This window comes from Mauremys reevesii, linkage group 1 (assembly GCF_016161935.1).
Source record: "Mauremys reevesii isolate NIE-2019 linkage group 1, ASM1616193v1, whole genome shotgun sequence".
Lineage (NCBI taxonomy): Eukaryota > Metazoa > Chordata > Testudines > Geoemydidae > Mauremys > Mauremys reevesii.
The window spans coordinates 307,439,290-307,458,577 of NC_052623.1; the positions used below are offsets into that span (position 1 = coordinate 307,439,290).

The 19,288-nt window shown below is 40.0% G+C and overlaps 1 protein-coding gene across 1 annotated transcript in view; it reads right to left on the reverse strand.

The window, feature by feature from the left end:
• CNTN1 (contactin 1) overlaps positions 1-19,288 on the reverse strand; it is a 443,616-nt gene that overhangs the window by 145,332 nt on the left and 278,996 nt on the right. Inside the window, exons 7-9 of the mRNA XM_039506174.1 lie at positions 18,928-19,054; positions 10,081-10,253; positions 3,249-3,344 (exon numbers count right to left, since the gene is read on the reverse strand). Of these exons, the coding sequence (XP_039362108.1) occupies positions 3,249-3,344; positions 10,081-10,253; positions 18,928-19,054 (396 nt within the window). The remainder of the gene's footprint in view (positions 1-3,248; positions 3,345-10,080; positions 10,254-18,927; positions 19,055-19,288) is intronic.

The window sequence follows — 19,288 nt, forward strand, 5'->3', positions numbered from 1 at the left end:
GACTCCTTATCTGGCAAGGTCAAGCAACTAGTCGGGAAGGGCAAGGAGGGATTTGGGAGGAAGGTAAAGCACTAATAGACCAGAGGAATGCCTGCCCCTGACCGGAGTACAACCTCACTCCTTACCCTTCCCATAGGATACAAAAGAGGTGGGAATGAAGACCCTAGCCCGCCGACCCCCCAGATTGGAACATGACCATAAGCGGTCAGGGGTGGGAATGTGGGCGTGCATTTCAGGTATAATTGTGCCTGCTGAGGAGGGGGGAGTGGAAACACTGGAAAACAGAGTTATGCTGTACATATGCCTTCTGGAAATTAACCCCAGTAAACATTGCATTGCTTGCACTGAGGACTTCTGGTCTGCTTTCCGTCTGTGTGACAAGAACCAGGAGAGAGATGAAGGGAATGCCCTTGAACAAACATGTGGGAAGAGACAGGTACCTAAGAATGGAATTCACAAAAGCCAGCAAGTTGAGCAGGGAGCCACTTAAAATAGCCAGTAGGAAATGCTGAGGAGAGAGGTGGGACTTAAGATTCCCTCTGCTTGGGATTCATGGCCATATACCCTTTTCTAGCCTTAAATATTAATTAGTATAGACCTCCCCCTTCCCAAGAGAGTGCCTAACCATCAGGCTAGAAGTCACTCTCCCTCTCTCTTAGGCCCAATACATACAAAGTGGCACAGCTTCAACAGAAAAGATTGAAAGAGAACCACTTGAGAATACTCAATCGCTCAGTAGTTAGGGCATTCACCGGGGATATGGGAGAGCGGGTTCAAGTGCCTGCTCCACATGAAGCAGAGTGGGGATCTGAACCCATTGCCACCTCCTCCCCCTCTGGCAGATGTGTTTTGTTCATGCCCTCAATCCAGTAGGTGTGCTTTCAGCATGCCGACCAGATTGGACCCTGTAGGTAAAGGAACTCCTAGTTTGTGAATTATGTTGGGGCTTAGGTGTGAATTAGATGCTGAGTGTCAGGACTGATGTGGCTTTGCATATGCCCACCAGAGGAAACTTAGGCGCCTAGGGAGTTTAGGCACCTACTAAGTTATGTGGCAGCTAAGTAGAGGTTCTGAGGATCTAAATTTGTATTTAGGTGCCTAAAGTGCCTGTGAGGTGGTGCCTAAATCTTTTTGAGGATCTGGTCTTTAGGCACCTAAGTCTGACTAAAAGTTAATGGGACATAGGCTCCTAAGTGAGTGAGGGATCGCAACACCTAAATACCTTTACAAATCTGGGACTTAGCCCATTATGGGAGTGATCAGAGAACTTCCTCTGAGGCACCATCTCATCAGCTGACTCACTAGGAGCTAGCATCAAAATCTGTGACCTAAGCACCTAACATTAGGTACCCGAGTCCATAATTACCTCTTGGAACATGGCTATTTCTACCTCCTTGCATATACTCAATGCAGGATAACTTTTGTAATTTGACATGATCTTCAGCAATCATTTATTGTATAAATAAAGTGTAACTATTTGAAGAAACACAATTGTTTCGATATTTCTTCAACAGATCTAATTAATTCTCTGGATATTAGGAAAACAAGAAACTTTGCATGTTCTCTATGTCCTTCTTGATGATGATTTCTCTATCAGCTAGAGAATATCTATTTTGGGGGGAGTTAGCAGTAATAGCAAGTTTCCTAAAAGGAAGTATAATTTAGCCTTCTAATACCAAATCATTGTCTAACTACTATCTGAAAGAATGAGTTTGCAGAGTTAATTTAAATTTTCTTGCTTTCAAACCTTCAGCTGCAGCTTTTAATGTGGCAAGCTGAGCTCAGAATTGGTAATTACTGTACCAGATTAAAGAGATTAAACACGATTCAATGTTAAATTCACGTCAAACTTGACAGATGGAAATGTTAAGACCAAGAAGAAAATATCCATCTATTTCTTCTGTTTGCATTATGTCAATATATAATCTCCTTAGAACAGTAAATGACACCATGCAGTGAGGTTAAAATGTAATGGGCCAAACCTTGCTCTTACTGAGGTCACTGGTAAAACTCCGATGGACTTCAACAGTATCAGGATGAAACAAACAAATTGTGAAAATTTTGGTTGATTTTCCTGATACAAGGTGCTATGGTGTCCACGGGATGAGATGAATTGTCTTATCTTAGGTAGATATCTGGCCCATCATTGTAGTATCTGAGTGCCTCACCCCGTGAGGTAGGGAAATGCTATTACAGATGAGGAACTGAAGCACAGGGAGGTTAAGTGATTTGCCCAAGGTCACACAGGAAATCTGTGGTGGAGCAAGGAACTGAACCCAGTCCCAGGTTACTGTCATAGATAATGGACCAGCCTTCCTCCCAAATTCATAGAATCATAGAAATGTAGGACTGGAAGGGACCTCGATAGGCCATCTAGTCCAATCCTCTATACTGAGGCAGGACTAAGCATTATTTAGACCTCCCCTGCCAGGTGTTCACTTAACCTGTTCTTAAAAAACTCCAGTGACAGAGATTCCACAACTTACCTAGGTAAATTACTTAATTTCTTTTTAGTAATATTATTTCTAATTTCAAAAACTGCTTGTAAATTCTAAAAGGAATTTGTACCTTATTGCTGTCACCATATAATTGAAGCCTTAGTTATACACATTACAACATAATTTTCACTCAGCTTCTATTAGTCTTGCTTTATTGTTTATTCCATATCACTATATACACTTTTAATAGTTTATAGACAAATTGACCAGAAAAACCAGCAATGTTTTGTGTGCATTGTACTTTTTTCTATTCTAGTTTGTACATCTGGGAAAATTTCTCCCTCGTCCTATACACTGTTCATCTACAAACATGTTGCCTGAAACTGATCTAGTGGGTTTGAGCCTGGGAAAAAAGTTACTGCTGTTTATTTACATCTCATATGAGTCAAGAAAAAGCTCCTTTCTCCATATGTCCATGAAGCAAGCAAGACCATAGGTTTCGGGGGGAGGAGAGAAATATAATCAGAGATTTTATTTAATTTTAACTAATTGAAGTATTAACAGTCTCCAGAAATCTTTGTTCATTAACTTGAAGGGCTCAGTCCTCTCTCCAAAGGATTAAAAAAAACTATCAGAAGGAATAATTTCTTGCCTTTCTTAATGCATATTTAATTAAAACTACACGGTGTATACCAACAGTATCTTTATCCCATTTATTAGATTTAAATGGCAAATATCTTAATCACACATATACATCCTATCCCTTCCATACTATGTAGATTGAAAATGGTGCAGTTTCAGTTGAATTACCTGGGTAATGGTAAGGAGGCCCGCAAAGAAGCACTGCTCCAATACCCTCCCGGACTTTAACCTCATAGCGTTCTTCGGGTGGAAACGTATCAAGATCTAGATTTAAAAAATAGAGACAATATAAGGTTTTTTCCAAGTATCAGAGGGGTAGCCGTGTTGGTCTGGTTCTGTAGAAGCAGCAAAGAATCCTGTGGCACCTTATAGACTAACAGACGTTTTGCAGCATGAGCTTTCGTGGGTGAATACCCACTTCTTCGGATGCAAGTAGTGGAAATTTCCAGGGGCAGGTTTATATATGCAAGCAAGAAGCAAGCTAGAGATAATGAGGTTAGTTCAATCAGGGAGGATGAGGCCCTGTTCTAGCAGTTGAGTGAAAACCAAGAGAGGAGAAACTGGTCCTGTAGTTGGCAAGCCATTCACAGTCTTTGTTTAATCCTGAGCTGATGGTGTCAAATTTGCAGATGAACTGGAGCTCAGCAGTTTCTCTTTGAAGTCTGGTCCTGAAGTTTTTTTGCTGCAGGATGGCCACCTTAAGATCTGCTATGGGTCCAGATGATGAAGATGTCAATGATCTGGACCCATGGGAAGGAGACTCTGGAAAAATTCCACCACGATTTCAACAGCTTCCACCCCACCATTAACCTCAGCCTGGACCAATCTACACGGGAGGTCCACTTCCTAGACACTACGGTGCAAATAATTGATGGTCACATTAACACCACCCTATACCGAAAACCTACTGACCGCTATGCCTACCTTCATGCCTCCAGCCATCATCCCACACCACAAGATCCATTGTCTACAGCCAAGCACTGAGGTACAACCGCATCTGCTCTAACCCCAGAGACAGAGACCAACACCTACAAAATCTCCACCAAGCATTCTCAAAAACTACACCCCACAACAGGAGGAAATAAAAAGATCAACAGAGCCCAGACGTGTACCCAGAGCTCTCCTAAAAGAAAAAAAAGAAAGAAAAGAAAAACAGGACTCCACTGGCCATCACATACAGTCCCCAGCTAAAACCCCTCCAGCGCATCATCAGGGATCTACAACCCATCCTGGACAATGATCCCACACTTTCACAGGCCTTGGGTGGCAGGCCAGTCCACGCCCACAGACAACCTGCCAACCTGAAGCATATTCTCACCAGTAACTGCACACCGCACCATAGTAACTCTAACTCAGGAACCAATCCATGCAACAAACCTCGATGCCAACTCTGCCCGCATATCTACACCAGCGACACCATCACAGGACCTAACCAGATCAGCCACACCATCACCGGTTCATTCACCTGCACGTCCACCAACGTTATATATGCCATCATATGCCAGCAATGCCCCTCTGCTATGTACGTCAGCCAAACTGGACAGTCTCTAAGGAAGGATAAATGGACACAAATCAGATATTAGGAATGGCAATATACAAAAACCTGTAGGAGAACACTTCAACCTCCCTGGCCACACAATAGCAGATCTTAAGGTGGCCATCCTGCAGCAAAAAAACTTCAGGACCAGACTTCAAAGAGAAACTGCTGAGCTCCAGTTCATCTGCAAATTTGACACCATCAGCTCAGGATTAAACAAAGACTGTGAATGGCTTGCCAACTACAGAACCAGTTTCTCCTCTCTTGATTTTCACTCAACTGCTAGAACCTCATCCTCCCTGATTGAACTAACCTCGTTATCTCTAGCTTGCTTCTTGCTTGCATATATAAACCTGCCCCTGGAAATTTCCACTACTTGCATCCGAAGAAGTGGGTATTCACCCACGAAAGCTCATGCTGCAAAACGTCTGTTAGTCTATAAGGTGCCACAGGATTCTTTGCAGGTTTTTTTCAGTGTTTTAGGATTATTTTCTATGTTCGGATTTAAACATACAGCTCCTTTAGAGATGAATGTAGAAATACATCAATGTTTGAGACAAAGTGCAGGGCCATACAGCCTGTTTTGTTTGCTTTAATACTAGCATCACCAACTGTAATGACTCTACCTGTTCTAACCACTGCAGTTGCAACTGCCCATAAAAAAAAAAAAGTTGACTTTGGCTCTGATTCTCAGGTCCAGGCGAGCTGCATTTAGAGCAAGAACCCAAGGATAGGTAGGGCAAAAGTGACTTCAGATAATCTTTCATTTCCCCAAATGAGGGGCTGTCCAGGAGGCCAGCTCAATCTCTGTTGTAACTTGGAGCATCCCCATGGCTTCCCCCAAGATGAACCAGGCTGTCCCTCCCTCATGGACTATTCTAATTGCTAAGGACTGCTCGACGGCAGAGTGGTCCAGCTATGTATCCTATGCCAGGGGCTTTGAGATGGGGGCACAAAGCCAGCTGGGGGATCCTCAGCTGGCTGGCTGAAACAGCTCTATGACCACTTTGTGCCAGTGGAGCAGTGCAAAGGGTCTTCTGTAGAAGGGCCAAGAATCAGATCCTTCTATAGGCTGTAGTATTGCAATAAGGGTGGCCACGATTATAAGACAGTGATGGTTTGGTTGCATGTCAGTTACTGACAGCAGATTTTATTTATTTATGTTAAGGGTGGTACCTACAAGCTGGGCAATAGCTACCCTACTTGCGTCACTTTCACTGTCGTATCTCTTATCAAATTAGATTGGGGCAGGGACTGTCTCTTTTACTAAGTGTTTGCATAGCACAAAGTATAATAGGAGTGGAGGAATCCGGAATGGGTCTTCTAAGAGCTGATGGAGTCTAAATAAACAATAAAGTATTAAAAGCTGTGCACAATACACTTCCCATCAAAAGCCAAAGGAATCAGCCAACCTAAATTCAGATTATTTCAACTTTCTTCCCCAGGCTGCTAAAAGTTTCTGGTTCCAGGATCTAACTACAACTTAAGTTCATGAGTAGCAAGGCAGAAACAATAATGACTAATTAGGCTAGAGATGCATACGCATTTACACAAAAGGACATCAGCATGATTTATGAGCTACTGTAACTGAGAAGACAGTAGAATAAATACTGCATACATAGCAGGGGGACATCAAAATAATGGGGTAAGAGGAGAAGCAGATCTTTTTAGTGACTGCTTGTAGGACAATCATCATAAAAGAAATCTCTAAAGACCTCTGCTATTAATATATAAACAGGGCATCTCTTCAAATGTCTGAACACCACACTGTCTTGATTCACCTTCAAGCTCACAACTAATTCAACCAATTATTCTTATTTATGGTTGGTTCAGTATTGGTACAAACTAGATTTGCAATGAAATCTGAGCTAGTTAAGAACATAAGAACAGCCATTGTGGGTCAGACCAAAGGTCCATCTAGCCCAATATCTTGTCTTCCAACAGTGGCCAATGCCAGGTGCCCCACAGGGAATGAATAGAACAGATAATCATCAAGTGATCCATCCCATCACCTATTCCCAGCTTCTAGCAAACAGAGGCTAGGGACACGATCCCTGCCCATCTTGGCTAATAGCCATTGATGGACCTATTCTCCATTAAATTAGCTAGTTCTTTTTTGAACCCTGTTATAGTCTTGGTCTTCATAACATCCTCTGGCAAGGAGTTCCACAGGTTGACCGTGTGTTGTGTGAAAAATTATGTTTGTTCTGTGTGTTCCTTTTGTTTGTTTGAAACCTGCTGCCTATTAAAGTATATTTCTTAGATCAGGAATTGAACCCAAGCCGCGGCAACAAGAGCACCAAATCCTAACCAGGGAGGCATGGCTTGGAATGCATGTATGTATGTATGTATTCACCTAGAGCATGAAATGCTCTAGGTGAATACATGTATGCAGTATTTATTTTCATTTGTCAAAGTGGACTACTCTTATCAAGCAGCTGGCCATGATATTTGCTTCTGACTTCACAACATGGAATGATGCCCCCAAACTGTTTTTTTTCCTTGCTCTAAAATTTCACAATTTCTTGTGAGGTTGCCACTGTTTTTCATTCCCTCTTTCATCTTGGCATACTGTAGTTGTAAACCTATTATAGTGATTGTAAAAACTATTAGTGCTCTCCATGAGTGGAAAATATAAAACAAAGTGATTACTACTTTGAATATGGCCAAAATATGGTTTGAGAAAAGAAAAAAAAATCTAGCTGTCATTTCTTTAATATTTACTTTAATAATTTCGAGTTAAAATATGTAAATGCCTAACTTTATGTCTAGACTTTTTATTTATGATGTGTTTTGGATAAATTTGTGAAATTTAGGAATAATCACCACAAATTCAAAGGCATAGAAAAGAACAGGCAATTTAAATGTAAAAATAAATAAATTAGGTTTTTACTGAAATAGAACAGTCTGTGCCAGAGTGAACAGAGATGTCTGTACAATTACTGATCTATAACTGCACAGTTTCTTCCCACTTATGAAATGCTCTGAATGCTGATTGGCTCTGAGTGTCTGATTTGCATAATGACTATCATTATTACTCAGTAATTATAAAGAATGTGAATCCTTGAACTCTAATTGGAAGATATCCTTTATTAACCAGAGTGCAAGAATTTGTATAATTACTTTACAGTTATAACTGTACAGTTATTATGGAAATGTCTTTGCTTGCTCTGTTTGGCTACTACAGTCCCTCTGCTATGATTTGGCTCCTGTTATTACAATTTTCAATCCACTTTCCACCAAAAAGGAGGTGGTTCAGCTTCTGACTCCCATCAGCATAAACCAAAAAAGCACCAACATTTTACATCAAAGAAGAAAATTCCACAAAGCAAAGGAAGTTGTTGTGAGTGTATGTGCGCACATGCAAGTATGTGTGTGTATGTGTGTGGTAACAGCTGACAGTGAAAATCTTTTTTAAAACTACTTTCAAACATTTGATTCATTTCTCTCCTGGAGACCCAATTCAGCCCCACTGAGATCAATGATATTTTTGCCAATGTTTGTAGGATTGGACTTTTCAGTTTTCCCCCCACCCCCCACCTTCCTAAGAAGCCAGCTTGGATTTTGTCCCAATTACAATTTTTATTTAATTGAATTTAAGATGGTTGTCTTCACTATGAAAATCTCTTCCCTTTTCTCCCAAGTACAAATATTGAACATTTTTTGAATTTCACCGAATTTTTTTTTATTTTATTGAATGGGCAAGTCAATGAAAAAAATTAAAAAGTTTTTCACAATTATTTTTAGCATTTTTGAACAAGCTCTATGCCAAATATGGTTTTGAAACAGAAGTATTTCACAGTTATTGTGGTGGTGGGGAGGGAGAAGAGCTTTGCTGACCTATAGGGAGACAGGGGAAAGGGAAATAATAGAACAAAGGAAACAAGAGACAACAAAGTTTTAATGCTTTTTTAAAAAAAACCAGATTTTCAGCAGTTTCCTGGCATATTTTGGTTTCCATTGTTTTTTTCATTCATCCCTATTGTTAGCATTTGAACGTTTGCTTACAAAGCTCAGCATCCCTGGTATAAACTAGAGATGTAAATTCGTTTAAAAAGTTAACCGTTTAAATGATTAAAATCATATTGTTTAACCGGTTAAAGGGAGAGGGACTGGGGCTGCTCTGGCCAGTCCAGGGCTGCAGCTTACACCTCTTTAAAGTGCTCCACTCCAAGTCTGCAGCCACAGGCATCTGCAGTGTGAATTACCGGAATGCAGGCCACTCCTTGGATCTCAGTGGGAAAGTTTGCCTACCGGCTAAATTCACCTTCACTACAGAGAAACGCTAATGCAGCCTTGCGTTTCTGCTAGAAAACGTACTGTGGAATATTTCTATTTAAAATACAGACCACACTTGCATCCAGACTTATGTGAAAATCCATGAGTCTGGCTTCACTTTTAAATCTTTGGTCCCATAATATTAAATTTACTTTCACAAAACTTTACGACATGGGGTTTACATTAAACCTCTTAAACGGGTGATATTATTCACTAAAAGTGAAATACTGCCCTGTGCAGAGAGCTATCACAAGGCCTATGGAGCCCTTGTCTTGCCTAAGCCCTTAATATGAGGATGAAGCAGTCCATAGGGCCTTATGCAGGATCTCTGCACAAGGACAGATTTCACCCTGTGTTTTGAATGTACAAAATATTTCCAGGATAACATAATTTTAAGGGGGAAATTAAAAAAACAAACAAACAAAAACAACCCTTCTTTCTCCAGATGATAAAATCTAGCTATTTATGTTACCCAGATACATCCTTTTTAGAGTGACCAGATGTCCCAATTTTATAAGGATAGTCCCAATATTTAGGGATTTGTCTTATATAGGTGCCTATTCCTCCCACCCCATCCCAGGTTTTCACACGTGCTATCTGGTCACCCTAATCTTTCTCAACAAAGTATCTGTTGTTAACAGTGTGTGTGTGGAAAACACTGACTCCATTGTCTGAAGTTGACAGAAAAACCCTCATCAGGGCCTTAAATGTGGCATAAGGATTGCAGCATTCTTTTCACTATAAAATGACACATCATCCATCTTCAAGAACTTCCAATCTGTTTTGACAAGGATGACAGCTGACCTTCATCATGTGAACCTATCTGTATCTCTCTTCTGACAACTTCCCCATGGGTTCTATTGTGTCTTAAAAAAATTAGGACACTATATGCCTCAAGATTGTGGGAATTCCCCCTCTCTGGCTAAATAAGCTGTGGAACTCTCTTTACAGATATAAACGTAAGGCTTTTGAGATGGTTGTAATGCCAACAGCAGGATGAAGAGTATAAGCTGCTTTAAAAACTTACTTCTTGCTGGTCTGTCGATGAAGGCACGTTATATCATTTTCACAGAGCAATACAATGATACAATGCAATGACTGTAAAATGCTGCAACAATAATAGTGAAACATTGACCATTTAAACCTAATCAGTATGTGCTTATCTGTTTTAAAGTATGTGCTTACATCCAAAACTTAGAGTAGCTTCAGTGCTTCGGACAGTTCCAAAGATATTTGATGCTATACAAACATATTTCCCAGCATCCTTTGATTTCTCTGGGTTATTGATAAGAAGTCTACCTCCCACAATACTGTAGCGATCCTTTGTTAAATCAATATCCCAGTTATTTAGTTTCCACCTATTAAAAAAAGAAAAGATGATGTGATGGTTGCAAAAAATCTACTAAAAAATTATTTGCAAGAAAACTCTTCATATATGGGTTCACAACTATTAATTGTAAATAACTATGATAATATATTCATGTATTACAATAAATGGTTTTATTTTAATTTTCCTCAGACAAGGCTCTCAAATTTGACCTGTCTTAATGGCATATAAACATGATGTATGGCAGTGTAGTTGTAGCCATGACAGTTCCAGTATATTAAAGAGACAAGGTGGGTGAGGTAACATCTTTTAACAGAAGTTGGTCCAATAAAAAAATATTACCTCACCCAAATTATCTCTCTATAAACATGATAGTTAGTCCAATTCGCAAGGTGAGAACCACCACCATCCGTGAGACTGAAAGAGCTATACGAGAGTGGGGCTGGGGGAGGGGTCAAGTAGCTAAAGAAAACACTCACTGTGCACCCTTGGAATATGCAACAGAGTTACTACCTAATCTCTACCAGATCCTCCCCCATACACTTGGGGATGTGTAGGCCAAGGAAGTTACTCTAGGCATAAAGTAATAGTAATGCCAGTGAAAAGAAAGTCAGACTTGTTCTAACACTGCCATTTTTTTAAACAACAAAATTGCTGGGGACTTCTACGCTCCCTGACTGCTAGAAGAATGACCTGAAGCACTCTGCATGGGAGACTGGGTGGGTAAATGAATGGGCCGGCTCCTGCGTTTGATTGTGCAGGTGTGGCAATGCTGTTTTATTTCATAAAATACAACCCCAACAAGGCAGGAACTCAGTGAGCCAAATTCATTCCTAGTGTAACTCTACTCACTTCAATGGAGTTACTCCAGAAATGAATATGACCCAATACTTTTGAACTGCCCACACAATTCCATGGGAATGTATAGGTATCATTGTGTCCGCCAGAGGGAGCCCATAATCTTGTTTGAAGGCAACAGAAATGTATTCAGAATATATAAAGCCTACAAAGTTCAAAGTATGCACATAATTTCATATCAAGATCTACAGGCAAACAATACTTTTTGAAAATCAGATTACTCTCTGTTTGCTTCTTCAACAAAAAGAACTACTGAAAGGTTGTGTTAAATGCAGTTACTGTTGGGAAGTCAAAGTTAATTAAAAATTGAAATTTGAAACAGAGAGAAAAATCATGTGAAGTGATTTTAATAAAAATACATCCCTAACAAGCTCAAAACTCAATAACTTTCAAACTGGAAGCTTTTCCATAGCATCAGCAGTAATAAACAATAATAATAAATAATAAAAATAATAATAATAAATTCTTTAATTATATTCATGAGAATTAAAAGTTGTTACAGTATTTCATTCCCATGAAGAAAACCACATGTAGACATTATTAATAAATTATAAAATATATGGAGAAATATGCAAGGGTAGCTATCACATACATAGTTTAATATATGACAAAACAGAACATTCTGCACAAACTGGAATCTGTGGCGAATCAGAAGAAAAAGTCATAGTAAACATGTTCTTCTGAACTTGTTAGTTTGAGATCAGAACACAGTCATGTTTCCTTGATCCAGCTTGAATTTTTCTTTTTGTATGAACACAATATTATTTATATTCCTTTGTAAAACAAGGTTACTCTATAATTAAATGTCATAAAAATAGGCCTTAATAGACTCATTCAAAATGTGCACAAACCATAACTGAGTAACCATGAGATCTTATTACTGTAAACACTGTCTCTCCTCATGCAGTTCCTCTAGCTGACCCCAATACTGCAAATACTTATGAGTAACTTTATGCACAATTTAGCTCAGTGGAACTTCTCATATACTAAAAGTTTCTAAGGAGTGCAGGTCTTTTCATGGTAAGAACCACTGTTACACTCATTGTGTCACAGATAAAACAAACTGTAAGCTCTTCAGGACATGGGACACTTTTGTATTTGTTCTGTAAAGTGCTCAACACGCTTTTGGGTGCCATATTAACAAAAATGTGGGGCCACGGGGCCTCCATGCCTATATAAGAAGCTGGTGGCTCAGTTAGGGCAAATCCGGATGGAGGTAGGAAGTCTAGAGACCTAGAGAGAGCAGGGGAGGGAGAGCCTAGAGAAGGGCTCTCTGCCAAGAAAGCTAGCAAAGCTATGGAAAAAGGCCTATGAGGCTAGGGAAAAAGCCCATATGGAGGCAGGATATGGTAGGACTCTGGATTCTGTGTATTTGAGAAACCGGAGAAGGTAATATGGGAAGTGGCCCCAAGAGAAGCAGGTCTGTTGGAATCTTAGGGCAGACAGCCTATGGCTTACACCCCTATTATCAGAGGTCTGAAGTAGAGGGATGGCACTTGCCACCTTTGTGGTGCCACCATTCAAGGTGACAAGGCAACTCCCTGAAACAAAGCTTAGAAGCCCAGGAAGGACATAAGGATATTTGAGCCCTACAGAAGGGTGAAGAATTGCCACACTTGGAGACAGGTAACGTGAACAAACTCCTGCATAAACAGAGAAGAGACCAGCATGCACCTAGTGAGAAGATCAGGAGAGCTAAAAATTGAGCTCAGGGAAGGACTGAAGATTTTGTTTTGGACTACTGTTTATCTCCAAAACATAGTGGTTGAAAGCATCACAGTGACCAAAAAGCCTACGGAAGACTGTTGGAGAGACAGGAAAATGAAGACATTGTTCTGAGGTAACTATACCAGCAGGTAAGAACATAAGAGCATAAGAATGGCCACACTGGATCAGACCAATGGTCCATCCAGCCCAGTATCCTGTCGACTGGCAGTGGCCAATGCCAAGTGTCCCAGAGGGAGTGAACCTAACAGGTAATCAAGTGATGTCTCTCCTGCCATCCATCTCCACCCTTTGGCAAACAGAGGCTAGGGACACCATTCCTTACCCATCCTGGCTAATAACCATTAATGGACTTAACCTCCATGCATTTATCCAGTTCTCTTTTAAACCCTGTTATAGTCCTAGCCTTCACAACCTCCTCAGGTAAGGGGTTCCACAGGTTGACTGTGTGTTACGTGAAGAAGAACTTCCTTTTATATTTGTTTTAAACCTGCTGCCCCTTAATTTCATTTGGTGCCCCCTAGTTCTTATATTAAGAGAACAAGTAAATAACTTTTCCCTATTCACTTTTAGTCTTTTCCAAGCTGAAAAGTCCTAGCCTCTTTAATCTTTCCTCATATGGGACACGTTCCAAACCCCTAATCATTTTAGTTGCCCTTCTCTGAACTTTTTCTAATGCCAGTATATCTTTTTTGAAATGGGGAGACCACATCTGCACACAGTATTCAAGATTTGGGTGTACCATGGATTTATATAAGGGAAATAAGATATTCTCCATCTTATTCTCTATCCCCTTTTTGAATGATTTCTAACACCCTGTTTACTTTTTTGACTGCTGCTGCACACTGCATGGACATCTTCAGAGAACTATCCACAATGACTCCAAGATCTTTTTCCTGATTAGTTGTAGCTAAATTAGCCTCCCATCATATTGTATATATAGTTGGGGTTATTTTTCCCAATGTGCATTACTTTACATTTATCCACATTAAATTTCATTTGCCATTTTGTTGCCCAATCACTTAGTTTTGTGAGATCTTTATGAAGTTCTTCACAGTCTGCTTTGGTCTTAACTATCTTGAGCAGTTTAGTATCATCTGCAAACTTTGCCACCTCACTTTTTACCCCTTTCTCCAGATCATTTATGAATAAGTTGAAGAGGATTGGTCCTAGGACTGACCCTTGGGGAACACCACTAGTTACCCCTCTCCATTCTGAAAATTTACCATTTATTCCTACCATTTGTTCCCTGTCTTTTAACCAGTTCTCAATCCATGAAAGGATTTTCCCTCTTATCCCATGACAAGTTAATTTATGTAAGAGCCTTTGGTGAGGGACCTTGTCAAAGGCTTTCTGGAAATCTAAGTACACTATGTCCACTGGATCCCCCTTGTCCACACGTTTCTTGACCTCTTCAAAGAACTCTAATAGATTAGTAAGACATGATTTCCCTTTACAGAAACCATGTTGACTTTTGCCCAACAATTTATGTTCTTCTGTGTGTCTGACAATTTTATTCTTCACTATTATTTCAAATAATTTGCCTGGAACTGAAGTTAGATTTACAGGTCTGTAAAAGCAACAAAGAATCCTGTGGCACCTTATAGACTAACAGACATATTGCAGCATGAGCTTTCGTGGGTGAATACCCACTTCTTCAGATGCAAGTGGTGGAAATTTCCAGGGGCAGGTTTATATATGCAAGCAAGAAGCAAGCTAGAGATAACGAGGTTAGTTCAATCAGGGAGGATGAGGCCCTGTTCTAGCAGTTGAGGTGTGAAAACCAAGGGAGGAGAAACTGGTTCTGTAATTGGCAAGCCATTCACAGTCTTTGTTTAATCCTGAGCTGATGGTGTCAAATTTGCAGATGAACTGGAGCTCAGCAGTTTCTCTTTGAAGTCTGGTCCTGAAGTTTTTTTGCTGCAGGATGGCCACCTTAAGATCTGCTATTGTGTGGCCAGGGAGGTTGAAGTGTTCTCCTACAGGTTTTTGCATATTGCCATTCCTAATATCTGATTTGTGTCCATTTATCCTTTTCCTTAGAGACTGTCCAGTTTGGCCGATGTACATAGCAGAGGGGCATTGCTGGCATATGATGGCATATATTACATTGGTGGACATGCAGGTGAATGAACCGGTGATGGTGTGGCTGATCTGGTTAGGTCCTGTGATGGTGTTGCTGGTGTAGATATGTGGGCAGAGTTGGCATCGAGGTTTGTTGCATGGGTTGGTTCCTGAGCTAGAGTTACTATGGTGCGGTGTGCAGTTACTGGTGAGAATATGCTTCAGGTTGGCAGGTTGTCTGTGGGCAAGGACTGGCCTGCCACCCAAGGCCTGTGAAAGTGTGGGATCATTCTCCAGGATGGGTTGTAGATCCCTGATGATGTGCTGGAGGGGTTTTAGCTGGGGACTGTATGTGATGGCCAGTGGAGTCCTGTTGGTTTCTTTCTTGGGTTTGTCTTGCAGTAGGAGGCTTCTGGGTACACGTCTGGCTCTGTTGATCTGTCTCCTTATTTCCTCGTGCGGGTACTGTAGTTTTGAGAATGCTTGGTGGAGATTTTGTAGGTGTTGGTCTCTGTCTGTGGGGTTAGAGCAGATGCGGTTGTACCTCAGTGCTTGGCTGTAGACAATGGATCTTGTGGTGTGCATAGCGGTCGGTAGGTTTTCGGTATAGGGTGGTGTTAATGTGTCCATCAATTATTTGCACCGTAGTGTCTAGGAAGTGGACCTCCCGTGTAGATTGGTCCAGGCTGAGGTTGATGGTGGGGTGGAAGCTGTTGAAATCGTGGTGGAATTTTTCCAGAGTCTCTTTCCCATGGGTCCAGATGATGAAGATGTCATCAATGTAGCGTAGGTAGAGAAGGGGCGTGAGTGGATGGGAGCTGAGGAAGCGTTGTTCCAGGTCAGCCATAAAAATATTGGCATATTGTGGGGCCATGCGGGTGCCCATAGCGGTGCCACTGATCTGGAGATATATATTGTCATCAAATTTGAAATAGTTTTGCCCCTGGAAATTTCCACCACTTGCATCTGAAGAAGTGGGTATTCACCCACGAAAGCTCATGCTGCAATACGTCTGTTAGTCTATAAGGTGCCACAGGATTCTTTGTTGCTTTTACAGATCCAGACTAACACGGCTACCCCTCTGATATTTACAGGTCTGTAATTGTCGGGATCACCTCCAGAGCCCTTTTTATTGGCATTACATTAGCTGTCTTCCAGTCATTGGGAACAGAAACTGATTTAAAGGACAGGTGACAAACCATAGTTAGTAGTTCCACAATTTCACATTTGAGTTATTTCAGAATTCTTAGGTGAATGCTATCTGGTCCCGGTGACTTGTTACTGTTAAGTTTATCAATTAATTCCAAAACCTCCTCTAGTGACATTTCAATCTGTGACAATTCATGCTGTTGAATTATGCTAACTGCAAATAAGTAAAAATATCACAGCAAGAAATACTCAGATCTATTATTGAGTGGAAAATAAGGCTGTCAAGCGATTAAAAGAATCAATCGCAATTAATCGCGTGATAAAAAATTGATCGTGATTAAATACTCTGTTAAACAATAGATTGCTATTTATTTAAATATTTTTGGATGATTTCTACATTTTCAAATATATTGATTTCAATTACAACACAGAATACAAAGTGTACTCTGCTCACTTTATATTTATTTTTTATTACAAATATTTGCACTGTAAAAAACAAAAACAAAAAATAGTATTTTTTAATTCAGCTAATACAAGTATTATAATGCAATCTCTATCATGAAAGTTGAACTTACAAATGCAGAATTATGTACAAAAAATAACTGCATTCAAAAATAAAACAATGTAAAACTTTAAGGCCTACAAGTCCGCTCAGTCCTACTTCTGGTTCAGCCAATCACTCAGACAAACAAGTTTTTTTTTTTTTTTACATTTGCAGGAGATAATGCTGCCTGCTTCTTATTTACAGTGTTACCTGAAAGTGAGAATTACAAACAGGTGTTTGCATGGCATTGTTGTAGCTGGCATCACAAGATATTTATGTGCCAGATGCGCTAAAGATTCATATGTCCCTTCATGCTTCAACCACCATTCCAAAGGATATGTGTCCATGCTGATGATGGATTCTGCTCAATAACAATCCAAGGCAGTGCGGACCAATGCACGTTCATTTTCATCATCTGAGTCAGATGCCACCAACAGAAGGTTGATTTTCTTTTTTTGGTGGTTCAAGTTCTGTAGTTTCTGCATCAGAGTGTTGCTCTTTTAAGGCTTCTGAAAGCATGCTGCACACCTCATTCTTCTCAGATTTTGGAAGGCACTTCAGATTCTTAAATCTTGGGTAGAGAGCAGCACCTATCTTTAGAAATCTGATATTGGAACCTTCTTTGTGTTTTGTCAAATCTGCAGTGAAAGTGTTCTTAAATCAAACAGCATATGCCTGGTCATCATCCGAGACTATCATAATACAAAATATATGGCAGAATGTGCGTAAAACCATGGAGCAGGAAACATACAATTCTCCTCCAAGGAGCTCAATCACAAATTTAATTAATACATTTTTTTAATGAGAATCATCAGCATGGAAACATGTCCTCAGGAATGGTGGTCAAAGCATGAAGACGCAAACTTGTTTCTCTTAGCGGTTGGCTGAACAAGAAGTAGGACTGAGTGAACCTCTAGGCTCTAAAGTTTTACATTGTTTTGTCTTTGAGTGCAGTTATGTAACAAAAAAAATCTACGCTTGTAAATTGCACTTTCACAATAAAGAGATTTCACTACAGTACTTGTATGAGGTGAATTCATAGAAGAATTGAAAAATACTATTTCTTTTGTTTGTCATTTTTACAGTGCAAAAATTTGTAATCAAAAGTAATATAAAGTGAGCACTGTACACTTTGTATTCTGTGTTGTAATTGAAATCAATATATTTTAAAATGTAGAAAAACATCCACAAATATTTAATAAATAAAATTGGTATTCGATTGTTTAACAGTGTGATTAAAACTGCAATTAATCACAATTATTTTTTTAAATTAATCGCGTGAGTTAACTGCGATTAATCGACAGCCCTAGTGGAAGTCTACATTCCCCAAGGTGTTCACCACATGAACAATCCTTCTGGTTTGGACTTTGGTGAGGGGAGAAAAAAAACCCTATTAGCCTCCACCATCACCATAAGAACACAAGAACTCTCTCTGTTACGAAGGATCAGAATCAGAATGAGTTGTCTAGCCCCAGTGTTCTAATCTCCTCTCAAGTTCTCCATTCATCACAGATATTTTGTATAATCAAGTGATTTGCAAGGATGATGAGGTGAAAATGAGCATTTGGGGGGTACTGTGTTGATGGTACAGTACAGTAGATGATCATAATGTTATTACAGACATTGACAGAATGGCTCAGTGACTCAACTGTGTATTCCTTCATACAACTCTTGACAGAAGAGTAAGTCTGTCAGTTTGTGAGGGCAGATGAATGAAATGGGTCCCTCACCTTGAGAGGACTTAGGAGCCTGTCCCTATTTTGAAGGAGGTAGTTATCTGACCACGACAAGAATGTAAATTACCATGCTCTCATGACAAAAGATAAGCTCCCGAGTATGTCCTTTGATGTGTGTTGAGCCTGTTGTAGAGACCCATGGAAGTCATGAGATCCTACACTTGCACAGAAGAATCAATCATCATGGACTGGTTCATTAAGAATATGAGGTTTATTATGGTGAAACTCTAGACTAGAGCTGGTAGAAACATTTAAAAAAATTCAATAAAAAGCTTCTCAGGTCTAGGACACTGCTATCCCTGATTTCGACTGAAAGGAAATGAAGGACTGTCTCAAAAGATCAGAGCTAGGCTCCCAAAAACAAATGAAGAAATCTGAAAATGTTTCATGAAACACAATTGATATTTTCTGTTCAGGACTTCCCTAGGCATCATTGCAAGTATAAGGAAAACTGTCTTTTTAATGAAAAAATACCCAAACTTCAACTCGTGTGTGTCTAGGAAGACTATACATCCACCTGCTAAACCATTCATTCATTCATTCAGAATCAGCAAATTATAATACTTGAAATGTTTAGTGTGTGAAATGCCTGGCAAGCCCTGTAATTCAAAACCAAGCTAAAGGTTTACTTGTAAGTTGGAAAAGGGATTGCTCGAGCTCTGCAGTTCATTGAAACTTGTCCATCTGTAGATTCCTCAGGGTAGATGGTATCAATGGGTTGCTCCTCAAAAACTGGGCCATATCCTTTTCCATCCTCTGAAATAAAAATATAGGTTCACAATTAATAGATGTTAAGAAAGTAAATCTTATGTATGGCCATACTGGGTAAAACCAAAAGTCCATCTAGCCCAGTATCCTGTCTTCTGACAGTGGCCCATGCCAGGTGTTTCAGAGGGAATGAACAGAACAGATAATCATCAAGTGGCCTCCCTCCCCCATTGCCCATTCCCAGCTTCTGACAAACAAAGGCTAGGGACACCATCCCTACCA